This window comes from Mus caroli, chromosome 5 (assembly GCF_900094665.2).
Source record: "Mus caroli chromosome 5, CAROLI_EIJ_v1.1, whole genome shotgun sequence".
In the NCBI taxonomy this organism is placed as follows: Eukaryota; Metazoa; Chordata; class Mammalia; order Rodentia; family Muridae; genus Mus; species Mus caroli.
The window spans coordinates 40,005,455-40,027,462 of NC_034574.1; the positions used below are offsets into that span (position 1 = coordinate 40,005,455).

Genomic DNA, 22,008 nt, shown 5'->3' on the forward strand with positions numbered 1-22,008 from the left:
GGAAGAGCAGTCGGGTGCTCTTACCCACTGAGCCATCTCACCAGCCCCCTAGGATGAGGGTCTTAAAGCCCACGCCCACAGTGACACTCTTACTCCAACAAGGCCACACCTACACCAACAGGGCCACTAGTGCTACCACTTCCTCAGCCAAGCATGTACAAATTATCACAACTAGTTTCAGAATCATATAGTGTAGATATATGGCCAGTTTTATTATAAGTATTTTTCAATTAATAACATTAAAAATAAAATAAAACAACTTCTATAACTTTAAAAGTTTTAATTTTCTAAATTATCTGTCTTGATATACCTGCTGCCAATTTTATGTCAATTTAACCCCAGCTCAGGACATTTTGGAAGAGAGAAGCTTAGCTGGAAAAATGCTGCCAATAGACTGGCCTGTGGGCAAGCCCATTTTCTTGATGTTTGATTAGGGTGAGCCCAGCTCACTGTGGGTGATGCTAATCGTGATCAGGTGGTGCTGCATCCAGTAGGAAATGAGGCTGAGCAAGTCATGGGGAACAAGCAAGTAAGCCACAGTCTCCATAGCCTCTACATCGTTTCCCGCCTCCAGGTTTCTGCCATGACTTCCTTCAGGGATGGACTGGGATATGAAACAGGAAGTAAACCATGCCCTTCCCAAGTTTCTTGTGGTCATGGTGCTTTATTACAATAGAAGCCCAACTAAGACAATATAATTTCTACTTACTTCACTATAAAACTTTATTAAAAAAATACATATTCTTGTCAGAATTCAAATGTAGAGGTAAATTTATTCTTTGCTTCCCTAGTTCCGTTAATCATTGTAGAGCTAAACAGCTACATAATTAAGGATGTCCATTATCAAATCTCTTTCTACACGTTTTAAATACACATGTGGGCTTCTTGTTTGAAAATATAGCATATTGTATATATGCTGTTTTCTGGTTTTTAAAATTTTTGAGCTCTGTGTAAAGTCCTATGTTGGTATATGGTATTGCATGATTTTGTAGTGGCTCATGTGTGCTATGTAAGCGCTTGTCCACTGATTTACATCTGCTTTATTCTGTTTGCTTTAGTTACATTCAGGGCTTCCCAGTAGTTAATGAAGAGCAGAAAAGTGATTTTACCTTCATTGGAGATTTGATGAAAAGAGAATTCATAGGTCAGCAATTAATTCTAATTATGAAATCTTTGGATACTAGTGAAGAAGGAGGAAGGTATGTCTAAACGTTACTATTTGATTGATTCCCTTCAGTTTTATATATTTAGGGACCTACCTTGGTTACATTTTTAAAGGATAATGATTCTGATTTTAATTTTAGTGTAACTACCAACAATGAAGGTGATGTTATATCCTTTGGTAAATCAGGTTTTTAAAACAATCATTTTTATTTGATAATTTTATACATATATACAATATATCTTGATCATATCTACCTCAAGACTCTTCTCACTCCTTTGATACTCATGTTCCTCCTCGACCTTAAGCTCCCCCTTCCCTTTTTTTTAATTACCTGAGCCCAATTACAGTTGTCTGAAAGGGCCAGGGTATGTGGCCTTCCACAGAGCATGGGCAGCCTACTGCCAGCTACACCCCAGAAGAAAAAGGATTCTCTCTCTTCTAGTAGCTATTAACTGTCAAAACCTTCTCAGCTGGGGTATCAGGCCTCAGAAGTCACATTCCCATCCATACTGGAATGTTGACTGGCAGCTCTTATGCAGTTAACCGTAATTGCTGTAAGTTCTTGAGTTGTGTGGAGGGTGGTATTATTATTCCTCCTCATTTTGCTAATTTCTTATATTTAAATACAGTTTTGTTATGATATGATGAGATGTAATTATCCTAGCTCTCCAAAACTGTATATAATTGTTTTTACTATACTTGTATACATATGCCAACGTGTGTTTGTTTATGCCAGCATTACCAGAGAAATGCACTGAAGTACAGCATTACTAGGGCTACTATATCATTACATATTTTCTAGCTCCATTATGATTTTCTAGGACCTCCATCAGATTCGTGGTCTAATGTTTACTGAAACATCATATGTGGCACACGATGGGATATGTATGCATGTATGTATGGGTATATATGTATATAATTCTATTATAATTGCTTCAGAATAATTTCAAATTTTTTGGTTCAATTTTTTTTTTTAAAGATCAGGGTATAGAAATATATTTATAATCCATATGTATGTTTATAAATAAATTTGTAGAATGAGTTTTTTTAATCTAAAGTCTGTATGTATAGAATTTGTACCTATACTTACAAACAGAAATAAAAGCTTAAGACAATATAAAGGGAAATGTTAGAAAAAAATGTATTTTCAGATGGCAAGGCGGTTCATTGGGTAAAGGTGCTTGCTGCCAAACCCCGTGACTTTCATTTGATCCTTATGACTCACGGGGTAGACGGAGAAAACTGACTTCTGCAGTTTCTTCTCTGATGTCCACATTCAGGGCCAGACAGGAGTGTGCCTACTCACCTATACACAGAAAACAACAAAATGTTTAAAAAATATAATGTATTTTGTTATAATAGTAGTTAAAATAGATTGTTTTGACTACAGGAAACGACTGCTGGCTATTTTACAAGAGACTCTTATTCTGCCTACAACCCCAATATCCTTAGTTTCTTTAATTGTTGAGAGACTCCTCCACATCATCAGAGATGATAATGAAAGGATACAGATTGTAAGTGCTTTCTTTTTGATGAAGATAAGTTTGGTTAGTGACATTAAGGAGTATTAATTTCTCTTCAGCATTCTTGTCTTTAGTGTATTAGTGTTTATTGTTCAACATATTGCAAAAATGAAAGAGGGTAGATCTTTCTCATAAACAGTTTAAAATGTCTTCCTTTTTAGCCTGGCTGTTACTTTTTGAGTCAGCACAGTAGGTGTGGGAGGAAAGACCATGACATTTGCTTAGTTGTTCTCAGATGGGGAGCAATCATTCTGAACTAGCCAGCAAGTGGCTCTTAAAGGAAGTCGTTACTATTATTGCTTATGCTACTTATATATTTTTCTCTACAGATCTGAGGAAAGAATTAAGAATTTTAGGCAGAAAATTTTAGATATAGAGAGTAATCTTAGGGTACAATTTTTCATTTTTACTGTACTAGGGATAATTTGTCTTTAGTATTTATGCAATTAAAAATTGTTACTTTTTAGTCAAAAAATACATCTGACTAGATGATTTTGTTTTATTGTTCAGTCTTTGTATTAGTTGCTGTCTTGTTGCTATGACCATAAAATATCTGTTGTAATAATTACTGTTGTCAACTTGACAAGATCTAGAATAAACTAGAGGACAAACCTTTAGGTATGTCTGTGAGAGATTTTAGATTGAGTGAGGTGTGAGTGACCCATTTTATAAGCTATGGTTCTGAGCTTATAAAGGAGTAAGTAAACTGGGTCAACTTTCCCCTTCCTTTTTCTTTTTCTTTTTCTTTTTCTTTTTCTTTTTCTTTTTCTTTGTCTTTGTCTTTGTCTTTGTCTTTGTCTTTGTCTTTGTCTTTTCTTTTCTTTTTCTTTTTTTTTTTTTTCTTTTTTTGACTATAATGCACTAGGATTAGGTACTTCTTGCTGCTTTGGCTGGTCCATCTTCTCTATGGTGGACTGCTAATTCCAAATTCTGAGTCAAAATGAATAATTCCTTAAGTTGTTTTTGCCACAGCAATGAGGCAACTTAGGGAGGAAGTGGGGAAAGAAAAGAAAGGGAGGGAGAGTTTGTTTTGGCATGAGGGTACAGTCATGGTGGCAAAGGTGTGATATTGAGAAAAGTTCTAGCTATGGTAGACAGGAACATGAGGCAATTGGTCGGTCACATTTTGTTCACAGGAAGTAGAGGATGAGTCTAGTGCTCAGACTGTTTTGTCTTTTTGCCCTTTTACTCAGTGTAGTACTGCAACTTGTGGGATGGTAATACCCACATTTAGTCTTCCCTCAGTTAAACCTCCGAAACACCCTCACTGTGTCAGGTCCAAAGGTGTGTTTTCTGAGCAATTCCAAATCCAGCTGGGTTAGCAATGTAGATTAAGCTGTATTGTTATATGTGTATCTACATGTAGTGTTTAGAATTCGATGGAGCAGTTTGCATTTGCTACTATAAAGCATAGATTACAGCTTGTACTTTGCATTACAACTTTATCAGGTCACAGAAATTATCTCAGAGATTCGTGCACCCATTGTTACTGTTGTTGATCCATCTGATACAAGAAAGAAAGAACTCAAGGTATGTCTCTTCTACATTAAAGAAGTGCTTTAGTAATGTCATTGTTTCCTCTTGCCATACTGTTTTGTCATGTTCTCATCAAGCCAAGTCAATATGTATTACACTATAAGGACATGCAAATTGTTACCAGATTATAACAGATTTTCTGATCTGTCTCAGGAAAATGAACTCTTAATGTTTGATTGCTTAAATCCCAAGTCTTTGAGATATTGTGACAGATTTTTTATATTAATTTTTATTTTGTGAGGATGATCAATTTCTTATTTTAGATGGCTGAAATAAAAGTTAAACTTATTGAGGCTAAAGAAGCTTTGGAAAATTGCATTGCTGTACAGGATTTTGATCAGGCATCAAAATTAAAAGAAGAAATAAAAATACTGGAAGATGCCAAAATAAACCTGCTAAAAGAGACTGAGCAACTTGAAATTAAAGAAGTCCACACAGAAAAGGTATATGTCATTTTCATACTAAATGTTAACTGCTCTTAGCTCAACAAACCTTATTTTTGTTAATTCATTAAACTGCCAGAATTTATTTACTTTGGAGGGAGTTGTGACAATACCATGAATAAAAATGAAAAAAATAAACTTTATTTTTTAAAACTTCTGATGTATATATTTAGATTTGTGGTATTTGAGACAGTCTCACTGCTTAACCCTTGCTGGTCTGGAACTTGCTATGTAGACCAAGCTGGCCTCAAACTAACAGCTACCCACTTCTTCCTGGTGCTGGGATTAAAGGGGTATGCCCACACCCGGCCAGACATTTTTGGATTTTGAAAGATACCTTTAGTTTTTATAGCTAGGACTTGTTTCCTTGTCTACTAACCCCTGGGATTTGAATAGTTTCTTCCTTCTTGGGGAAACTAGTTTCCTAGTGGTTTACTTGGAAGTTTTATTTATTTTTCTTGAATGGTCTAAAAAGGAATTGCATCCATCTTTCCCTTTAGTGGAAGGTCTTTAGACTTTCTGTTGTTAAGAAAAAATGTCTTTGATAAAGAAATACTTTGAGATTTGCTATCTTCCTTGGTAAATGCATGTTAAAGCATCTGTGTTACTGTTTTAAATTTTTTTGTATATTTAATTTTTTTTAATGTGTATGACTGTTTGTTTGCATGTATGCATATGTCCCATGTGTGTGCCTGGTGCCCTTAGAGGTCCAAAGAGGGCATCATCTCCCCAGAAACTGGAGTTCAGATGATTGTAAACTGGTGTGTGGGTGCTGGGTATAGGGCTTGGTCCTCTGCAAGAACAGAAAGTAATCATAACCACTGAGCCGCCTTTCCAGTCACAGTGTTGTCATTCATTTTTAATGAAATACTTGAGTAGAATTTGAAGTTTTTTCTTTGTTTAACTTAGTTGTTTGACAAAACTTTAATCTCTCTAAAAGTATAATGACTTTGCACATCAACTAATTGTATGGTATCAAATAGTGACTTTTACATTTTAAAGGTCTTGTCTGTATTGAACGTACTTACTGTTGTTTTTTTTTTAAGAGTTGTTTATTTTATTTATAATAAAAACACTTTAGCTGTCTTCAGACAAACTAGAAGATGGCATCAGTTCCCATTACAGATGGTTGTGAGCTACCATGTGGTCACTGGGAATTGAACTCAGGACCTCTGGAAGAGCAGTCAGTGTTCTTAACCACTGGGCCATCTCTCCAGCCCATTGAACATACTTATAATTGCACTTTGATTTAGGGAATGCTTAAGAGAGTGCTGCATAGGAAAGTTTTAGAATGATTGTGTATCCTTTTCTAGTCATAAATATATTCTAAAATAACACCTCACTTTCCCAGTGAGTATGACTCATTTATTTTTATAGTTTATATTTATATTACATATTTACACTCTTTGGCTTGTCCTAGGCTTTAAATTTGAGAAACAAATTTAAACAAAAACCTAAGAATAAAATTAAAGATTTTCTAATTAAAATCTTTGACCAAGTGTGGTGTTGTCTACCTGTAATAGTACTGAGTCAGAGGGAGAGGATCTGGGTCAAGGCCGGCTTGGGCCACATAGGTGAGGCCCTCCTTTAAAAATCTAAGAACAGGAGAGGCAGCTCAGTCTGAGATGGCTTACCTAGTATACGTGAGGCCCTAGGTTTGACTCCCAGCTCTGTCCTAAACCCATCTGTCCCCCAAAAGAGGAAGCATTTGTAAAGCTGCTCTGCCTGATTAATCTGATTAATAATCTCTTTTGAGTTATTTGAACATTTAGTGTCTTTTGTCTTATTTGAGAGCTACAACTCTATTGTAATATAATTCTAATATATGTGATCAGAAAACTGTAGAAATGTGTTTGAGAGGTATGTAATTCATAACCCCATGTAGAGTGCTACTAGTTTTCCTACAGGAAGAAATAAATTAACTAGAGATGTGAATAAAATTAGTGCATTAGACTTTTCATTGTTGTGAGAAAACAGTTGGGAGGGTCATAGCTAGGGTTTTACTGCTATGAACAGACACCATGACTAAGGCAAGTCTTATAAAGACAACATTTAATTGGGACTGGCTTACAGGTTTAGAGCTTCAGTCCATAATCATCAAGGCAGGATCATGGCAGCATCCAGGCAAGCATGGTACAGGCAGAGCTGTAAGTTTTACATCTTCATCTGAAGGCTGCTAGTAGAATACTGACTTCCAGGCAGTTATAATGAGGGTTTTATAGCCCATGCCACAGTGATACACCTACTCCAAAAGGGCCACACCTTCTTTTTATTGAATATTTTCTTTATGTACATTTCAGATGTTTTCCAGGTCTCCCCTTCAGAAACCCCTTATGCCATTCCTCCTCCCCCTGTCTCAATGAGGGTGCTTCTCTACCCACCCACTTCCATCTTCCCTAGCATTCCCATACCTACACTGGGGCATTGAACACCCTCAGGCCTAAGGGCCTCTTCTCCCACTGATGTCCAACAAGGCCATCCTCTGCTACATATGTGGGCAGAGGCATAGGTCCCTCCATGTGTACACTTTGGCTGGTGGTCCAGTTCCCAGGAGCTCTGGGGGGTGTTGTTCCCCTCATGGGACTGCAAACCCCCTCAGCTCCTTCAGTCCCTTTTCCAACTCCTCCATCAGGGACCCCATGCTCAGTCGAAAGGTTGGCTATGAGTATCCGCTTCTGTATTTGTCAGGCTCTGGCAGAGCCTCTCAGAAGACAACCATATCAGGCTCCCTTCAGCAAACACTTCCTGGCATCCACAATAGGATCCAGGTTTGGTAACTGTATATGGGTTGGATCCCCATGTGGGGCAGTCTCTGTTTAGCTTTTCCTTCAGTCTCTGCTCCACACTTTGTCTCTGTAACTCCTTTCATTGGTATTTTGTCTCCATATTTCTTCCTGTGAGTATTTTGTTCCCCCTTCTAAGAACACTGAAACATCCACATTTTGATCTTCCTTCTTCTTGGGCTTCATCTGGTCTGTGAATTGAATCTTGGGTATTCTGAACTTTTGGGTTAATATCCACTTATCAGTGAATACATACCGTGTGTGTTCTTTGTGACTGAGTCATCTCACTCAGGATGATATATTTTCAAGTTTCATCCATTTGCCTGTGAATTTCATGAAGTCACTGTTTTTTTTTTTTTTTTTTTTTTTTTTTTTTTTTTTTTTTTNTTGGTTTTTTGAGACAGGGTTTCTCTGTATAGCCTTGGCTGTCCTGGAACTCACTTTGTAGACCAGGCTGGCCTCGAACTCAGAAATCTGCCTGCCTCTCTCAAAGTCACTGTTTTTAATACCTGAGTAGTATCCATTGTGTAATGTGGATTGTACCACATTTTTATACATTCCGCTGTTGAGAGACATCTTGGCTGTTTCCAGCTTTTGGCTATTATAAATATGGCTGCTATGAACATAGTGGAGCATATGTCATTATTACGTGTTGGAGCATCTTCTGGGTATATGTCCAGGAGTGATATACCTGAGTTCTCAGGTAGTAAGGGCCACACCTTCTAATAGTGCCACTCCCTGGGCCAAGCATATACAAGCCATCACAGGAAGGAAGGAGGGTTTATTTTAGTTCGTATAGTTTTAGAGGTTTCTGTGAGCGGGAGTTGAGAGTGTGTTGTAGAACAGAGAAGCTCCACCCTGACAGACAGGGAGTCGGATGCCTATGCTGCTTTGCTGCTTTGTTGTTGTTGTTGTTGTGTATTTTCCTTTACTGCCTTGTAGTTTTAGGCCTCTGGCCTGTGGGTTGGTGCCACTTGTATTCAGGGTGGATCTTCCCTACCTTTAATTGTCTTTGGAGACACCCTCACACACATCCAGTGATGTGCTCTATTAATGTTCACTAGCTGCTGCTCAGCCCAGTCAAGTCAGCAGTCAAGATTAAGCATAGTACACCTAGTACTATATAACACATAGTGGAACCTAATAAGGTAAAGGATGTTTTTCCCTGTGGTAGGCCAGTTAGGTCATTACCTCTTTAAGTACTTCACAAATGTAAATTCATTATTCTTCAGGTCCCCAAGTCCCACTGGTTTCAAACCTAAATAATAGTTACTATAAATTTATGCTTTTAATGCACTTTGTGTTGTTTTTTTCTTACTGAGTAGTTAAGGAAGTGTAGATGTTGTAATTGTAAGTATGATGGCACAGAGTTTAGAATAAGATGCTTGCTGTGTTTTAAATCTTCCAGTTTACATGGAAAGAGAATTGGAGAGGTAATAGCAAATTGGAAAAAATGTTATGGGCCAGACAAATGTAAGTAATCAATATTAAAGAATCTACCTTATTCAGAGATGAAGGTGGATACAAGGATATTTTAAAGAATAGGATGAGTACTCTGTAATACTGGGTTAGTATTTTTGGAGAATAGATTAGAGTGATAAATATCTAGATAGAATTTAAGAAATATGGCTTGAGATGATAGCGTTATGAACAAGGTGATGCTGAATACAAATAGAAGTGACATATGTCAGAGTTCTTTAAGGTTTAGTAATAGGAAGAAGAAAGAATCAATCAAGAGTTTCTTGGGCCTCTTTTTGCTTTGGGAAAATGAAACTAGATGGTCAGGATATGATGACAGAGTGTATGAGTTAGAAGCTTAGTAATGGGTTAGTTCCATTTTGTATGTGTTGAGTTTGAGGAGCCTGTGAAACATTCAAGGAGTATGTTATATTAATTGATTTGAAGTTGAAAATTTGAAAATAACTAGATATTATGTAACAAAACTTCCTGGAGAGACTCAATGCACACATCTACTTCCCCCCAGGTAGTGATTCCATGATAGACTGAAGTGTGGATACACCAAAGACCAACTTAGTTAACCAATGAGTCTTATTGGGGATACCTACAGAAATATGAGTGAAGGGTTATTTATAGGAGCAGGAGTGAGTGACTCAAAGGGTACCTACATTACCAAAAGCCACCTCAGTGAGGGGGACAGCTCATAAAGCTGAGAAGGTGGAGCACATTTTAGTCTGCAGGTAGCATGTTAGAGTTTGTTCCAGGTGCCTCAGTTGGTCTAAACCTCTAACAGGCAGCTCAACTGGTTTCTGCTTCCTACAGGCAGCTGTTGTTAGTCGTCTTTGCAGGTGCCTTGTTTGAAAATCTTTTCAGCTCTTACTACTTACTTTGGCCAGGGGAGGGGCCTAGTGAATCTGGTCAATTTCAGATACTTCTTCAATCTGTTTTGAGTTGTTTAACAATCCTGATTAAAGCTTCCTTTTAGAATGAAATATTTCAACCTAGGAGGAAACTGTTACACAAAACTGGGCCAGCTCAGTTGAAAAGGAAAGATAGAGTTCATGGTTGGATAAGGTTCCCAAAGGAACAAAGAGTAACAATCTGCCACAGAAAAAGTCTCAAGAGAGCAATTGTTTAAGGGATATTCTTACTAACGATGGATATGTCCTTTATTTTAGAACGATGTGGAAACATTACAGAAGTGTCTTGTTTTGTGTTACGAACTGTTGAAACAGATGTCCACTTCAACTGGAATCAGTGCAACCATGAATGGAATCATTGAATCTTTGGTACACTGCTGGCCTTTGAAACCCTATACTCCTCTACCTTATTATATAATAATGTTCATTATTAATTAGTAATTTAAAAATTAATAATTAAAAGACTACCATCCTAAACATCAGATAAATACAGTGAACTATGTATATCCATAGTGACTACTTCATAATATGAAGAATAATTGAAATAATACATTTTTAAAAAGTCACTTTAAAATAAAACAAGCTATTCATAGCATATGTTTATTGAATGCATATTATCTAAGAAATGCTTGAAATAAAGTGTACATAAAATACAAAACTACAGATAGCCATTCTGGATCTTTTGCTCAAGTGAGGGAAATATTGTTAAAAAATATATTATATATACACACATACACACACACACACACACACATATATATATATATATATATATATATATATTCCACTTAATATGTGTATAATATAACAAAAAAGAGGCCTTTAGTGGGGGTAAGAGGGTCATGCCATGGGAGGGAGGGGACGTGAAAGTGGTTGAAGGGAGCAAAGGGAAGTGGAAAAAATGATGTAATTAAAGTATAAAAATTAGTTACTTATGCTATTGATATTGGTTATGAAGATTTATATGGTCATGGGTGAGCTTAATAATTGCAGGTTTGACCTATTCATGGAAAATGGTCCTGCTATGATATTTATAAGATACTATGTGAAAAAGAGGGAAGAAGACTTACAACTGTAGTTACTAAAACAATGTGTAAGTGTTAAAAACTTACATGGATACATGCAGTTTTAGAATTTCTATTCTCCCATCTCTAAATGTAGTTTTAAAGATGGGAGGATATAAATTTATCCCACTACTAATTTTTATTATTTACAGTCTATAGCAATATTTTGAGTATATAAGGTAAAGTAGGCATCAAAATCAGAACAGCTGAGCAATGCTAAAAACAAAGTGACGCATGGTCTGCAGTGAGGCTGCTAAGGGATTATGTCTCTTAGCATTGAGAAGCCTTTGGAGTGTTACATACTGATAGGAAGGAAAATTGCTCTGCCTATGTTCTATTTTATCAACTTTATAGTTACCCCTTTTATTTTTGTTCATACTGGTGAAACTTTGTTAATAGTGTAGAAATGAAATACCCTTACAAAATCATATGGAAATCATCATTTTGACCATGATTTTAATATGGCATTGGTTAAAATTATTTTAAATTTTACTTTGTTGTAGATTCTTCCTGGAATAATAAGTGTTCATCCTATAGTAAGAAACTTGGCTGTTTTGTGTTTGGGATGCTGTGGACTACAGAATCGGGATTTTGCCAGTAAACACTTTATGTTGTTCTTACAGGTAGGATTTACTTTATAACTCTGTGTCTATTTCTGGACATGCTCTGCATCTCTGGGGATATTGGAAAATTCTAGGTGTGTTCAGATGCCTAATTGATGATCGTGGATAATCTTTAGGGTTTCAATTTTTATCTTGATAGTTTATAAAAATGTCTATTTCATAGAGTCATGTAGCTTATATGAGTGCATACTATGTGCTATCACTGTTCTTGGCTTAGGAGAAATGTAGTAGGAAAAGGACAAGGAGAACCAACCTGAATTTGTGCTGATGGAGCTTGTTTTCCTGAAGGGGAAACAAGCCGGATGTATCTGTTATGCCAGCTAAGCATAGACAGAGCATAGTAGCAGCAGCCATGGGAGTGAGATGAGGCACAGTGGCTGTGCCTGTGATGCTGGCCTGAGTCTTATTTTGAATTACGTTTTTCTAATTCAGACTCATAGAGGAAAGTTAAAAAGAGTAGTCCTTATAGACACTTGAAAGAATACGGTCTTTTCTCTTTCTTTCTTTCTTTCTTTCTTTCTTTCTTTCTTTCTTTCTTTCTTTCTTTCTTTCTTTAAGATTTTGTTTTTTTAGGTCTGCTGTGTGTGTGTAGGTACTCATGGAAGCCCAAAGAGGGCATTGAGTCACCCCTGCTGGGATTATAGGTCACAGACACATATGCCTGACACAGATGCTCATGTGAACTGAGCTCGTGTCCTTCACAAGAGCATAACAACTCTTAACTGCTGAGTCATCTCTCCAGCTCAGACAGTTTGTTTCTTAGGAAGGAGAATAGAGGAGAGAGGTCTTAGGGGTAGGACTTTACTGTTTAAGGAACAAGAGGACATATGGCTAGGAAAGTAAGCCAAATGCAGTCTAACAGGAGAAAGACTGTGGGATGTCTGTGTGCTCCAAGAACTTACACTGTAAAAATTCAGATTTCCATTATGAATGATTCAGGGAAGAAACTGTTGGTTTGTTTTTACTCTTTTGTCCCAACCCACCCACTGCATACCATTTTACCTCTTAAAGCCTCCATTCTGTTTTGATTTCATGTGTCCTATTATTCTCCTAACCCTTCCTTTTTCTTTCTTGGGCATAGCCCTGCCCCACTTATATATCTACATATAAATACTGTAAACTTGGGATATAAAAGTCTAATAACTTACCTAGGTTAAATCAATTGTTGGATCTGGCCTTTTTAAAGTTAAAAGTATTTGAATGATAGCAGATTCAAGGGCAGAAAACCTGAAGTTTGCCTATATTTTATATGTTACTTTGAGGTGTAATTTTTAATTTTTAGATATTTTTATTTATTGTTTAGCTTTTTAAAAAGTTATACAACAGGGTCCATGATCAAAAGAAGATAACTAATAAATAGATTCAATCTTGTAATCTTCATAAAGGTTTTTAAAAATTATTTGTTTTTGATATTTTGAGACAAGGTTTTTCTATGTAGCCTTGGCTATCCTGGACCTTGCTTTATAGAGTAGGCTGGCCTCAGATTCAGACCCTCTGAATACTTTACTGAATGCCTCTGTCCCCAGAGTGCTGGTATTAAGGATATGTGCCACCATGCACAGCTCTATAAAAGGGTTTTTGTTTGTTTGTTTTTGTTTTTTAATTTTAAATAAGCATTCTCAAGGCTCTATTGGAAGGTTGTTTGTTTTTAAGTTAGTCTATTTTGGAATAAAAAATATCAAACTGTTAGTAATAAAAATTGATATAAAGGTCTGTTAGAAAGGCAGAAGAGGGGAATTCATTTGTTTTAAAACCTCATTAGGATTGACTATTGGTAGCTATTGCTGCATGTAAAGGTTAATGAGAGTCTGAAGGAAACAGTGGATGCTGAGCTAGTAGCATATTTGGAGTTTCCAGAGCCATCATAACAACATGTAAAGAGAATTTGGTTTTGGCAGATTTACAGGGCTCATTCTCAAAGCATGGAGTGGATATCTTCAAAGTTTTTAGAATAAATAATTTTTCTAATTATAATAATTTGACCAATATAGAAGTGATTTTTGTTTATTTTAAAGGCCAAGTTACATTGTATAATATAGTTAATCTTTCATAGTAGAATCCCTCTTCCCCCATGGTTTTGGAATTTGTTGTGTAGTTTTTAACTCAAGATAGATTTAAACTATTTGTGTGCATATACAGAGATCTATGTTGGATATCTTTCTCAGTCTCTCTTCTCACTGAGGACCTCTCACTGAACCAGGACCTCCTAGATTTGGTTAGGTTAGTCGGCTAATGAATTTCAGGGATCCACATGTCTCTGTGCCTTCAGTTCTTTGGTATCATTGTGCACTGCTATGCACCTAGCTTCCTGTGTGGTTGCTGTCTGTCTGAAATGAGGTCTTCCTGCCTATGTTTGACAGGCCCTTTATGGATTAGGTCATTTCTCTAGCTCCCTAAACTGCTTTATAAAAGACTACTTGGTACCTGAATTCACTATTAATGAAATCTGAATTTACAAAGTAATGAGAAAAATTTTTCTTCAAAGAAACTTAATAGTACTGACACTGTAACAAAGGTTTAAATGGATTAGAATACACTGTATTAATTTTTTTTGATAGGCAGGTAATACAATTTATATATAAAACGATGCAGTTTTTCTGGATCTTAGAGAAATGATAAAACTTTATCATAGTTGGAGTTCTTTTTTTCTTTTTTCTGTTTTGTTATGAAAGAACCAAATAGTACAGTCCATCTGGATGCTGACTCTGAAACTTTTTTCCACTGCAAAAATTAAGGGCTAAAACTCCAGATGTTATGAGATAAACATACTTCTTTTTTAAAATGAAAACTTTAATTTTAATTCTTAGAAATGTTCACACTTAACACTCATTGAGATTTAATTAAGAAAAGATACTAATTTTATTTAGGTTATAGAATTAAGTTGTTTTACTGAAATTATTGCGGGGGGGTTCATGTCTAATTGTAGGTTTTGCAAATCGATGATGTCACAATAAAAATAAGTGCTCTAAAGGCAATCATTGACCAATTGATGATGTTTGGAATTGAGCCATTTAAAACCCAGAAAGTTAAGGGCGTTCAATGTGAAGGTGAAGAAATAAACTGTCATGATAAGCAAGAAGAAAATGGTGCTCAAGAGGCTGACCCAGCTAAGAGTGTTCTGAAACTCCTCTCTGACTTCTTAGACAGCGAGGTAAGAAGTCACCCGGCTCTACACTTGGGAAGCATTTGCAACATGTGTTTATGTCCTTTGCTTTAATTTTGTACTCGTTTACTTTTAACAGGATTTTATTTGGTTTTAAAAAAATCTTAATTTAAAATATAAATTTCACATCTACTATATTTTCATTATCAAATTAGTGTTCAGAGAACTGAAAGTGCTTTTGCCACATTTCTGTTACTACAATAACAGAAACGAAATTAGAACAAGTTGTATTGAAAATTAACATAGTTTTTCATTTTTAAAATTTTTTTTTATTATTTAAAACAAGTATTAAATTTATTTTGTTTTTTCTTCATTTTCTTTTTGGATTGTTCACTGCTGTAGTATAGAATCTCAGCTGAGATTTGTGTGTGTATGTTTAACTTTATAACTTTTTTGAATTGGCTTATTAAGTAATTTTGGAAAAGGAATTCTGAGGATTTTTTTTCTGTGTAGACCCATGTCATTTCTGAATAGCTACAGTATTAATTCCATGTCTTTTATTTCTTATTTAATTGTTCTGCTTCATCTAGTACAGTGTTGAACACCAGCCGTTAAGTGTCTGAAGCAGATGTCCTTGTCATATTTGTGAGTTTAGTGGAAAAGTTGAGAATCTTGTTAATAAATGTGTTAGTTACAGGGTTTTTCATAAATACTGTTTATCATTTTGAGAGAATTACTTTCTATTCTTATATCCCTGGCTGTTTTGTGTTTATATCTTAATAAAAAGATGTTTAATTTTGTCAATTGTTCTTTCTGCTTCAGGCAATATAGTCATGAGGGATTTTCTTCTCTTTGATATGTTGTATGGTATATGGAACATTACTTGATTTTCATCTGCACCATCAGTGGATTTCTGGGTTAAGTTCTGTGTGCTCATGATGTATAGTCCTTTTACTATTGATGAGCTAGATTTGCTACTATTTTCTTTGGTTACTTCAATTCTAAATTTTGTTTTCCTCACAGTCAGATTAATTGCTCTCTTCTTTTTTTTTTTTTAAATTTTTTTACGTATTACAGTGTAATTTAAGTTATCATTTTGAGATTTTTAAAATAAATTTTTTAAAAATTTTAAAATGGAGTTATTTATTACTCCAGAACTTCCCTGAGCACTGTTCATTGCAATCCTATAAGTATTTTATTTTAGTTCTGATCTTTGAGACCTTGACATTCTGTAGCCCAGGTTAATTTAAAACTTACTGTGTAGTCAAGTCTAGCTTAAAACCTGTAGAACTCCTACTTTTATCACATACATAATAAAATTAATAATTTTTGGATAGTTATTTTAAAGTATCACACATAAAGGAAACTAGAGATAAAAACTTTCTAATGAATGTCATTTTTGCTAGGTATCTGAACTCAGGACAGGAGCTGCAGAAGGACTAGCCAAGCTGATGTTTTCTGGGCTTTTGGTCAGCAGCAGGATTCTTTCTCGTCTTATTTTGTTATGGTATAATCCTGTGACTGAAGAGGATGTTCGACTTCGACATTGCCTAGGAGTGTTTTTCCCCATGTTTGCTTATGCAAACAGGTAGTGAGTCACTGATTAAATCTTACCTAAAGTCAGATTCAGATCTCCCCACCCGAACTATGTCTCTGCCATTTTGTTCTTGACACACTTTTCTATAGATGAATCATAAGAATTTAACATACATTTTATATATCCAGATTTCTCTTTACTGCATATGTAAGGTATAAAACGAACTATATCTCTTCAATAGAGATAGTTTGTGAATATTTTAGATTTAAAACTTTTCTCTCAAATAATGTTTTGCTAACTTGCAAAAACATTGGAGTTTTGTTGTTGTTGTTGTTTTGTTTTTTGTTTTGTTTGTTGGTTTTGGTTTGGTTTCAAATCATTTCATTCAGCAGCTTTAAGTTGGAGTGGCAAAGAGGTTAGTGGGATCTGAAGTCTTCAGCAGGGCAGATGTCCTTGGCCTTGTACTAAAAGTCCTGATTTCTTTTCAATAGGACTAATCAGGAGTGCTTTGAAGAAGCTTTTATTCCAACTGTGCAAACACTGGCCAATGCCCCATCGTCATCTCCTTTAGCTGAAGTAGATGTCACAAATGTTGCTGAATTGCTTGTTGATCTGACAAGACCAAGTAGATTAAATCCTAAGGCAAAGAATTCTCAGGATTATCAGGTATATATGGTAGCCTGTGGATAGCAAATATAGCTGCAGGAAGGTCATTGTGGTTTGATTAAAGAAGCCTTCTGGGTTTTTTGAAATCATGATGAACTACATTTATATTTTGAGCCTTTTGCTTTTCTAGTATATAAAACAGTTATGGGAGGCAGGGAAGGGTGTCTTTGGGTAAATGTGGAGAAATGATGAAAATAGAAGTGATCACGGCAAATGTTTTGCATCCTAGAAGTTACTAAAACATCATTTCCATTACCATTCTCCCCACTTAGTGAGGTAATCACTGAAGTAATGACTTCTGTTACTACATCTGCAAATGTTGGCTTGCTTGTTATGCTGTTAATACTGAGGAGGGAGGACAGTTTAAAGGTGTTTATCTCAAGATTTTTTTTTAATGAAGCATATAATAGAACTACAAACTTATCTATAAATTATAATGAAATTCAGTTTTAAAATTCTTTAATGATGTTTGAACACTTAGAAATTTGATGGGTTAATGATTTCAGATGCCAACTGCAAGTTAACAGTTTTGTTCTATTTGTATATTTATTTGCTATTTAGTGACTGCTCTGCTCGAATCACATATGTTATTAGGAAGATTATATTACAAAGGATATTAAGCAAAATATATTAGTAGTGATTAGCCATCAAATGCTTTTGGACTTCAGAAAAGTGTAAGATTCATTATAGGAATGATGTATGTATCATTAGTTTTATTTTCCTTACAGGGTATTAAGCCTATGTACGGTCTGACAGGTGCTAGACAACTAACTGTTTTACTGCTGAATTATATCCCCAGCCCTCTTTTAACTTTTGAGACAGGGTGCTCAGGTAGGCCTTGAATTTGCAGTTGTACTATCTCTGCCCCCAAGTAGATAGGACTATAGGTGTGTGCCATCAGACTTGGCTGTGTTATTAGTTTTAAAACTCATTTGAGTTTTAAAAATTCTCTTGGGCTTGGTTGGATTTGAGAAGTGGTTTAAGTAGAAAGGAAAGATGTATACCTAAAGATGTATACATAATAAATGTAGATGATTATACAGTGGCTGGAGTTGGCCCTATTTGTAGTGTATATGTAAGACTTAGTATTAAAGGGTTAATAGCATGAGATTTAGTTATCAAGAAGACTCATTTAATGGTCACTTATGGTTATATGAGATGAAGTGGTGAGAAGATTTGGGGAAAGTTTGAGAGGCAAATGAGATGGTAAATTTTGAGGAAAGTCTACAGTCTTTAGTGAGTAACAGTAGACTTTATAGACTTCTTGGGAAAGTAAGCAAAGTAGGCTGGGGCATAGGCTGGATTGGATTGGCATGTAAGAGTTTCAATTGATTTGTATAAGGGGTTCCAGAATTGAGATGTTCTTTGAATTGCTGAAAATTGAAAATAAGCTGCGCTGTGGTACCTTTGTATCGGTTGGCTAGCCATGTGGTGTGAATTGACCTTCAGGGGGAGTGCTATGATTTTGAAAAAGTTCCACTTTCATCAGCCTGGATTATCTCAACAACTGGATGCTCCTTCAGTCGTAATAGGGTAGACCTGCTCCTTGTAATAAAGGGAGGAGCTTCTTTTGGAGTCAGGGTGGGCAAAATTTAGGTTTAGACATGAGGCAAATGAGACTTTTGCAAGTTAGCTAGAAAGATTGTTTGATATATAGAACCGTATGTATTGTGATGAGTACATTTTTATTTTATAGAGATTTTTCTTTTTAATTTTTTAGGCCTTAACAGTACATGACAACTTGGCTATAAAAATTTGCAATGAGATCTTAACCAGTCCGTGCTCACCAGAAAATCGGGTTTATACAAAAGCTTTGAGTTTGGTAGAACTCAGTAGCAATGTTACAAAAGATCTCCTGCTTCTATTGGATGAGATTCTGGAGGTAAAGCATTTTTTAATACTCGAGTAGTTTGTGTTTATGTATATCAAGGTGGATTTAGATGGATGTGTTAATATATTATTATATATTATGCATGTTCATTTGAAGTAACTGTTTTCATCAATTTCATGTAATTTAAGAATGGTTTCAAACTTGATATGGCATATAACTTTGAAAGATGACTTACTTTCCATTTCCCACGTCCCTCACCCCCAGCATGTAACAGATAGGACATGTCTGAGAGCCTTGGAGAAGATGAAGAGTCAGTTAGGAAAGGGAGGTAAAGAATCTGACCCAGGAGTAGTAACACAGGATGTCAGCAAAACTACAGCAGTTCTTCAGAATGAAAATGGTAAATATATACTGACCTGAGTAGCTATACAATTATAGTTTTTATTTTTACTGAGATTTTTAGTTTGACTGAATTTCACAAATGAACAAAAAACTTTTTCTTAATAATCCTCTTGAAAAAAAGCTATTAATTATGCGTTTATTCCACCTTTCAATCTATTTGAGTACGTTTCTTACTAACCGTCTTTCCAGGAGCTTTTACTTTGTAGGATTCACACTTTTGGAATGGTGATTCATTATAACCATTCAGTAGCTTTAATAGGACTGTATTTTTTGTATTTTTGTATGATTTCATGTATGGAAGAATATATGACTCCTGTGAGAGATGGAAAAGGAACTCAAACATCAAAATCTACACAAGGAAAACCTAAAAGAGGTAATGTGTTCATTGACTGCACCTTGAAGTGCAGTTGTTTTCCAGGGAAAACACCAACTTTGTAAGCGTCCTTCTCTTTGGGATAGAAACTTTTGAATGTATGGGGAATGCATAGCTGCTTTACTTCCTTCACATGATAGGGATTACTGCTTTTTCTGAAGATTTTAAGTTCATTGTTGTTCCATGTGCTTTTGAATAAATATATATACAGAAAAGGGCTCTTTGGGGATAAATTAAGAATAGGTTAAGTTGCCAGGCATGGAGTATATACCTTTAATCCCAGCACTTGGGAGGCAGAAGCAGGCAGATCTCTGTGAGTTTTTAGGCCAGCCTGGTCTACAGAGTGAGTTCTTGGACAGTCAGGACTATGTAGAGAGCCCAGTATCAACCAAAAAAGGAAAGAAAGAAGAAGTTAAATAGTTTTATTTTGCAGTATTAGTATTAGAAGTATTAGGTCTTTTGTGTGTGTGAATGAGTATTGTTCCCCTCCCAAGTTTTTGCATTTGTTTTTACTTCCTTTTCCCCATCTAATTTCATTTTCCTTCCAGTCAGTTTCCCAAGGGGTATCCAACAGTAGAATATTTGTTGAAATAAATATATGTTTAATAATAGGGGACCATTTTGAAAAACATCTGAAATTCAAGGCTTTTAAAATTGTTTTATTAATTCCTTATTACAAAAGCAATGCATGCTTATTACAGAAGACTAAGAAAGTACATCCAGGCAGACCTACCATCAAGAACACTAATAGTCACACCCATGAGCCAAACATGATTTTAATTATTGAAAATAGTTTTATGGCTCTGTTCTAAGTATATTTAATCTTTTCTAGAATAGGATCTGGCCATAACATTGTTTTATAACAAACCAGTTATTTAAACAATTACTGGATATTGTTCCAAATTACTTCCATATTTTTGGATGTTTTCTTGGGGATAAATACATTATTGAAAACAAATAAATAAAATATGAGGTGGAAATATATAACAATGAATAGAATATACAGTTTTCAAATAAATTGTCAAGTGAACAATTGATTTTGATCAGATTATTTTCAGTTACAGAATAAAGTATGAAAACTCCATTTTTTAATAGTTCAAACTTAATGTATACATACTACATATATGTATACATTATATACAATGAAGAACATTGTAGGCCAAATTTGTTATGTCTCTTTTTTCAGTATAGGTTCTCATATATCCTAGGATAGCTTCAAAGTCACTATTTTGACCTTGAACTTCTGATTACAGGTTGGGACTATAGGTGTTGGATTACCATGCTCCATTTTATATGGTTGAGCAAACCAGGATTTGTACATGCTAGGCCAACACATTACCCACTGAGCACAGTCCCTAGTCCTTACTTTTCAACCTTGTAGAATATAGCAAACCCTGGTGAATAAAGGGTCTTATTTTTTTAAAAAAACATTGAATTATATTTATGAACACATTTGAATTTTCTATGTATAAGTTTAAGTGTTTTATAAGCAACCTGTATCTTGCTGTTTAAACTTCTTTTGAAGCCAGGTACAGTGCCAGATGTAATAATGGCTGTTCTAGAGGCTGTGTGAGGAGAGCTTGAGCTCATCAATTTGAGGACAGACTAGCTAAGCAATGTAGTGCTTCAAAGATAAATAGATATAATAAAAATGCAGTTCCATCTAGAAACTGTTCATTGATTGAGCTTGCCCTTGTAAGATTTTTGTTAGTTTTTCTATATTAACTCTACCTCTGCTCTAAGAGAAAACTGTTTTATATGAGTGTGTGATCGTTCATTTATGTGTGCATAAGTCTTAATGTGGAGACTCCTTAGTCATGGTCTACTTGCATTTGAGTCAAGACTTTCCCACTGGTCTGGAGCGCTCCAAGTAGGCTAGGCTAGATGACCACCTAGGGATCTAGGCAGAGCCCCTGCATGTCTCTGCCTTCCCAGTGCTGGGATCATAAGCATGTGCTGCCACACCTCACTGTTATTTGGGTTCTGGCACTTAAACTCTATCCTTAACAAAGCCAGAACGTTACCAAATGAGCTATCACACTCAGCCTGAGATGTTTTTGTCATCACATGTGACCTAAAGTTTGCCTCTTTGTCACATATTTGTAGTGCTCATCCAAAGAAATTTACATAAATTTTAGTATTTCCCCCTCCACTATGTATTGAGAGCATCAGAGTGGATAGGAATAAGGAAGTGTATTGGAAAAGATTGTTGTGCTGAAAGTAAAAGATTTGGATGGCTTGGTAACCAGATTTAGAAACACGAAACCATTAAACATTATGCCAATAAGTTATGCTGTCTTTAAGGATGTAGAAAAGCATCAGTATCATCTAAGACCAACAGGAGACGCCAGATTGCTGGGCCAGACTCTGAAAGGTATGTCATGTATTTCTATAAGACACAGAAGATGCCAATCAGTTCCTTTTTGCTCAGAAGTAGATAGAATATTGTAATTTTCTTGTGAGAGAAACTTTGTATATTACCAGATAGTGAAAACCATAATTATCTGTGATTTTGGTCAATAGTCTAAAATTATCTAGAACATTTGACTTATAAAGAGTTGTATATTTTTATTAGTTGGCA

General features: G+C 35.5%; 1 protein-coding gene across 1 annotated transcript in view; it reads left to right on the forward strand.

The window, feature by feature from the left end:
• Positions 1-22,008, forward strand: part of Ncapg (non-SMC condensin I complex subunit G) — a 31,118-nt gene that overhangs the window by 7,603 nt on the left and 1,507 nt on the right. Inside the window, exons 8-20 of the mRNA XM_021161882.2 lie at positions 1,059-1,199; positions 2,556-2,679; positions 4,138-4,218; positions 4,488-4,667; positions 10,087-10,197; positions 11,396-11,515; positions 14,442-14,666; positions 16,025-16,206; positions 16,647-16,821; positions 18,542-18,703; positions 18,917-19,052; positions 19,356-19,427; positions 21,732-21,801. Coding sequence (XP_021017541.1) covers positions 1,059-1,199; positions 2,556-2,679; positions 4,138-4,218; positions 4,488-4,667; positions 10,087-10,197; positions 11,396-11,515; positions 14,442-14,666; positions 16,025-16,206; positions 16,647-16,821; positions 18,542-18,703; positions 18,917-19,052; positions 19,356-19,427; positions 21,732-21,801 — 1,779 coding nt within the window. The remainder of the gene's footprint in view (positions 1-1,058; positions 1,200-2,555; positions 2,680-4,137; positions 4,219-4,487; positions 4,668-10,086; positions 10,198-11,395; positions 11,516-14,441; positions 14,667-16,024; positions 16,207-16,646; positions 16,822-18,541; positions 18,704-18,916; positions 19,053-19,355; positions 19,428-21,731; positions 21,802-22,008) is intronic.